This window comes from Gastrolobium bilobum, unplaced genomic scaffold, assembly GCF_033153095.1.
Source record: "Gastrolobium bilobum isolate Gb01-03AN ecotype WA unplaced genomic scaffold, APGP_CSIRO_Gbil_v1 utg11031, whole genome shotgun sequence".
NCBI classification, from domain to species: domain Eukaryota; kingdom Viridiplantae; phylum Streptophyta; class Magnoliopsida; order Fabales; family Fabaceae; genus Gastrolobium; species Gastrolobium bilobum.
Window position 1 is genome coordinate 12,848 of NW_026896435.1, and position 6,429 is coordinate 19,276.

General features: G+C 33.6%; 1 protein-coding gene across 2 annotated transcripts; it reads right to left on the bottom strand.

The window, feature by feature from the left end:
* Positions 1 to 749: 749 nt before the first annotated feature.
* LOC133299719 (uncharacterized) lies at positions 750 to 4,597 on the bottom strand. Of its 2 annotated transcripts, none has more exons than XM_061499209.1 (5): positions 4,323 to 4,597; positions 3,938 to 3,990; positions 2,683 to 2,847; positions 2,213 to 2,314; positions 750 to 1,119 (listed from the first exon to the last, which is right to left on the bottom strand). In XM_061499209.1, exons 1-5 carry the CDS (start codon positions 4,483 to 4,485, stop codon positions 997 to 999), a joined length of 606 nt encoding a protein of 201 aa, XP_061355193.1. In that variant the 5' UTR covers positions 4,486 to 4,597; the 3' UTR covers positions 750 to 996. The 2 variants fall into 2 exon arrangements, with proteins under 2 accessions (XP_061355193.1, XP_061355192.1); XM_061499208.1 differs by having other exon boundaries at positions 753 to 1,125; positions 4,323 to 4,593.
* Positions 4,598 to 6,429: the final 1,832 nt, after the last annotated feature.

Below are 6,429 nucleotides of genomic sequence, written 5' to 3' on the forward strand. Positions count from 1 at the left end.
AGATTGTTAGTTGTTTTAGAAAGTTGCCACTGGGAAACACATCCTTATTTATTGTATGTGTATTACAGAAAAATAAAAAAATAAAAAGTAAGAAGGAAGGATTATTAAAAAAAATATTAAAGTATAATAGTAATTATTATAAATAAAGAACAAATGATATTTGCAGGCCAAATGATATCCTTAATTTAAGCTTTGAATTAAAAATCCCAAGACTTTTAATCAGCCAGCTTTAAATATCACTAGATGCTCATTCCTCAATATTATTCTGTCAAAAGAAAATTTCATCTCAGTTGACTCCATCCTTTCCTACGATTCCGCACTGAACATAAGCAAATAAGCAATTCTTCCATTAAAATTGTTTTTTTCCACTCTTTTGTTAAGCACTTCAGTTGCACTTCAACTGCTGCACGTCTATCTGAATGGACGGAGATAAGGACTTAGAGCTCATTTGTTTGAACTTTTCAAAAAAATAACTTTTATCTCTTCCTTATTTTAGAAATGTTTTTTAAGGTCATAGCCAAACGTGACAACAATAATTTTTTTAATAAAAATGATATGCCATTTCTGAAATAAATGTAATAACTGGACATAAATAATACAAGGGAAATTATTTTCTCATGTTGTTGGTGATTGCTTTCTCATGTTGTGAGACATCGAGATTTGTGCTATCTTTTTTTTATTTTTTTAACAAGTGATGAGACCTACCACTTGTTGTATCTATAACATCAAAGATATTATCTCATGTGAAATGTGAAATGAGAAAAGAGAAACCCATAGTACAATATTACAATATTTATAATAGGTTCTATTTGTTCTCTATTCAAACACACAATCTCTTCAAATTCCCTGTCTCCCACAACTATAACAATAGGAGCAGCCTTATAGACGATAACAGATTGCTCATATCCCCCATATTTGACTAGTATTTATAATTGTACAAAGGCACCAATCAATTATCTATCAATAAATGATACCTATGCTTCACGATTCTCATGATTAGCCGTTAAGGAAATGTGCTAGTGCTTTGTCCGTATCATTATCATGCATAACCAAGGCTTCAGCAACACTGGTTGATGAAAATCCCATTTCACGCAGAAGGGTATAGCCATTGACAAATTCCTGAATCTTCAAATGAATGATGCATTAGGTCAATAAATTATTTTAATGGGAGTGTATCCTCTCATGTGCTAATTAACATGACCATGTTATGTGGGGCAATCATAACCATACATGGCTGAGTTAATGGTGATAAGAGAGGAGAGAAAAAAAATATAAGGATAAGAAGTTACACAATCATCACTGTTGATTTAATTATTAATGGTTAAGATCCTCTCACATGACATGATCATGTTAAATTACACATGAGAGGATCTATTTCCTATTTTAATAGTGAAGATTGTGACACATCTTCTGTCAGCTAGTGCTAGTTTGGGCACTGGCAATGCAAAATAAAAGAATTTAGTAGAGCTCATCAAATGATTGACAGTGAAATGTTGGAACTAAGGTCCAACATATCAAACATATGACTGCATCAAGGAAAAGCTCCTAAATCCTCTCATGCCCGGAAAGGCCTTTCCTACAATTATATGGATGACAGATTATTATATTTGAATTGGAAGCAAAGCCAAGAGTGATAGGCAGAAAAGCCTCAATTCAAATGAGGTCTAAAGTTGTCTGCTTCACTAAAATCTTACAGACCTCTTCCATTTAGGCTTAAAGCAAATCATCTATTGAGTATTTGATATTAGTTAATAAAAGTAAACATATACTCCCCCTTCGGTTGCCCCTACCCTTACGAGTTGGGGTTTAATGGGGAGTGGGTCTTTACACTCCCCCCTTCCCAACACAGAGGGAGGGGAGAACAGAAGCAAAAGATAATCAGATCAAGCAAGACATAAGCAAAGTTGCAATCCAAAAGCAAGACCTAATGTTTAGGTAACTATCTAATTGACGACTTTTATCACACTTCTAAAAACCAACAATTTGATGACTAAGGACTAACAACTTCACTTAAGGCCAATAGGTTCACAGAAATATTTGGAGGAGAAATTCTAGTATCAAGCGAAGAACCATTTGTGTCATGATAGTCTACAATCAAGAATTCAAAAATTATTTAATATGCATGGTCAGCTCAGAGAAAAAAGTATACTTTTCAGCGGTGCTATTATCTGAACTTCATGTTCATAATTAGATACAGGGATCAAGAACATACCTTGGTCGGATTATCACCATACTTTGCAATAGCAATGAGAACAGCCTCTCGGCTGAGCCCCATGGAAATATATTTGCTCACGATTGGATCTGAAACAGAAACCTGCAAAAAATAATGTTTCATTTCATGCAGTGAGAATGAGAAACAGTCAAAGATTTATCTATATATACAAAAAAATTACCAAATATATGGTGGACTAGCAAATTATAAAGTTATAAACTCTACATAATAAATTATGGAAAAAAAAAATCACAGGCTATAATAGCATAAATTACGTTAAATAGGCGAAAATTGGAGAAGACTGCACCCAATGTGGGTGCAGGTTTCTGGATTTATACTCAGGAATGAGACTAGCAGTACAATATAGTACAAAGGAGGTAAATACCCTCCGAACATAATACATTGAATCTGGACACAATATACATAATTCTGAACAAACTGGAACTTCTCACTCTAAATCAAGAAGATACCTTTGGTGATGCTGATTCGGTAACCTTAGTTGGCAGATTTTCCATCCCAAACTTGCTCCAATTCGGGTTTTCCTTATTTGCTTCAGCAAGAATTTTTCTCTCCAATCCAAAATCAAATTGGAAGTTGCTGTGTGGAATATCTCCAGAATGAGATGATAAATGAGGCTACAACATTGGAAAAACCACAACTATCAAAACAAACCCAAGTCAATGATGCTGTTACGGCTCAGGATTCTTTAGAGTTTGAAACTTGAAATATAGAAAGGAAGAATGAAAGAAATTGGGGAATGGATGAAAAAGTTCTGTTTATTGATGAGAAAGACAAATGAACATACTAGAGACACTTCTCTTGCCAAGGGGCACTCCCCTTCAACTGAGCACTCTCAGGCTAATCTAATATTTGTCAAAAGCCCCCTCCTAACACGGGGGTATTCCCCTTATATACAAGTCATTAAGCTTCCCTATTAAGCTACTAACTAACTAACTGCTTCTAACTACCCTGGCCCAATCTAAGGCCTTTTTACAATCTCAACCGTAACAGAGGCAAACTTGTATACTACATGGCAAGGGACAGAACAACCCCGAAATGAAATTTAAGTAGTAAAACAGGTTCTTATCAACAAGCCATATTGGGTTAATAATTGTATAAATAACTATTGAATCAACTGTTCCTGCTAACTGCACAATAATACACTTTACATAAGGCTATCTTCCCAGATTTCTGAAACATTTGAAAGCAATGAAAATAACAAAAGGTCAGAAAAGAGACAAGTTCTGCAATCCTGCCATCCAGATAAGAGGAAAATGCAAAAATCTGTACAAAAATAAATCCCCAAAGCAGCAGCTATTGTCAATAAGAGGTGCAGTATAAGTTAAGCAATGGAAAAAGTAGCTGTCAAAGGAACTTTGAAATAACACAGAAGTGAGTTGCTAACCAACACAGAGTTAACTCAAGGAAAGAAAATAAGCACAAAAAAGCATCAGTTATGCAACAAAAGTTCACTTTACTAACTAAAAAGTCCAAATGGGTAATCGTTGATGAAAACGTGGTCCAGATGAGCATCACGAAGGAAGCATGCCAATTAAAAACGACACGTAAATGCAGATTGATGCGTATTCTAGCACAGGTATTGAGGATCAAAGACCAACAAGTTAAAGATTCAACAATTTAAAGTAGGTAAGTCTTAATCTCCGCAAATGTTCGATATCTAAATTCAAATGAATAAAACAAAAATCAAAGCAAATCAAATCTTACAGGCGGAGTGATCCTATATTCAGGCTTTATGAAAATCCTAATGCCCATTCCCGCTGCAAATTCCAAAAAAAAAGAGTAATGATACAATCAATTTCACCACTCTCGAACAGAACCAAGTCAAAAAAAAATAAAAAATTCTTCTTCACAGTTTACAACAAAAATGAGAAGAAAAAAAAATCATCTGCTTTCCCTATTTAATGCACGCACGCAATTTGCTAAAAATCGAGTTTACAAATATCAGTTCCACAAAATACTGAACAATCTCTCGTTTCTTCTGAGGTTCCGAAGCACTGATTCGAGACCTTCACGATTATTCCATTCGTTATACCGAATTTCTTTAAAGAGAGAAATGATGAAAGAAAACGTGGAAGTGGGAAAGACTTACGAGAAGAGGAAGGAGCAGATGTCTGGCGGTGGTGGTTTGACGACCGGGCGACGGAGTGGCCGTGCGGGCCACCGATCTTCGGGTACGACGGCGGAGGAGCGTACGTCGGTGGGGTCGCCGGCGGGTCGTAGGGTGGAGGCCTGGTCCTGAAATCGTAGTCCATCACTTAACCGCAAAAAAATAATAAGAAAACTGAAATTTGCGAAGACGTGGTAACAAGAGAAGCGTAGCGTGCAAGTGTGGAATGCCACTTTTCTACACATAGGAGTGGGGGAGGGAATTGTCACGGTTATTGGGACGAAAATTCTTGGAAGGTAATAGTTCTGGTTGGATTTAGAATTATTCTCATTACTTATTATTTGATCATTCATTATTATTCCTGTGAGTTTATTCGAGTTAATTAAAAGGGAAAAGTTCACTAATGGCTCTACGTGGTTTACTTCAGAATCACTTGTGTCTTTGTGTTTTTTTTCTTATCACATATGCCCTTATGATTTGTAAAAGGGTATATTTTTTATCACATATACTCCTGTGATTTCTTATTTTTTACAAAGCAAGAAGACATATGTAATAGGAAAAAAACCACATAGGCATAAATAATTCTGAAGCAAATCACAGGGGCATTGGTAAACTTTTCCCTAATTAAAACGATTAACTTACTCAAATAGTACTTACTAAAGACATTAGTTAATCAAGATTATTTTAAGTAATTGAAGGATAAACAATCAAGAAAAACAATAAATAGTCAAATAGGAGTGTCAATAAACCCGCTCGTAAAGCAAAGGTTGTAGATGTTATGGCGCACCTATTTCTCTTATGTGTGAAGAGTAAAATATTTACAGAATAGAAATATAAGTTTTTTTATAAAATATTCTTCGTAAAATAACTTTATCCAAAATGGTGGTCCTTTTGTTATAAAAAAAAAAAAAAATGGTGGTCCTTTTTAGTGAAATTCATATCTTTGACCTCTGACGTGGGCAAAATATGAAGGTTTAATGGATAAATTTATAACCAATTTATAGTTAACTGTTTAACGGATTATTCTTCATAAACCAAAGTGAGTCGAACAGTAAATTATTAATTGGACTTGTATTTTATTTGGGCTTGCTTTACCACTTTATATCACAACTTATCATGGTTTAGCCATGTATGGGAATTGATTACACATCACACGGCCAGTAAAGAATGCATGGTTTAATAAAATTGAGAACAACCAGTATTAAAAATTAATTCGAAAGCCGCTCTTTTATCAGTGTGTCATTTCAAGCTCGGACAACGCTTTAACTGCACCTCTGATCAATTAATAATCATGTGCATGTTATTTTAGATTTGGAACGAAACTCTTATTGGATATATATTGAACTTCTAATTGTTAACTATTGTGCAAGTCATTGTCAGTATTCCACATATCCATCTCTTCGTTATGGTGCGCTAAGAAATAATATTGGCTTTCATTTCAAAATAGCTTATAGCTTAATCTTTATCCCTATATCTAATAGCGGACTTAGAAATTTTTTTAATGTCTGCATACTTAAAGTAAAAAAGTTTTTAAAAAAATTTTAAATATATTAAAATACAAAAGAATATATATAAAAAAACTTTAACTTAATATTAAAAAAGTAATCAAGAGTCAACTAAACTGTTAAAATAGAACATTTTGGGTTCTCAACAAAAATTACGAGCCTCAATTTAATCTCTTAGGAAAAAAAAAGTCTACTCGTGATCTCTCAGAATTCAAAAATAGACCCAGATAATCAAAATCATAATCCTCTGAAATTCAAAAAGATTTACATTAATCTCTCAAAATGACTAACATGGATCTATTTCGGATTTTAAAGGGATCACGAGTCGACTTTTTTTTTAAGAGATTAAATTGGATCCTGTGATTTTTGTTCATGACCCAAAAAAAAAAAAAATATATATATATATATATATATATATATATATATATATATATATATTTTTTTTTTTTCTCCAAAAAATTTGTGTGTGCACTTGCACACACTAAAACCTACATAGGTCCGCCACTGCCAACATCTAAAGCATGATATTTTTGTCAAAAAAAATAACAACACAAATATGAATGTTAAATAAAAATTGAAATTTA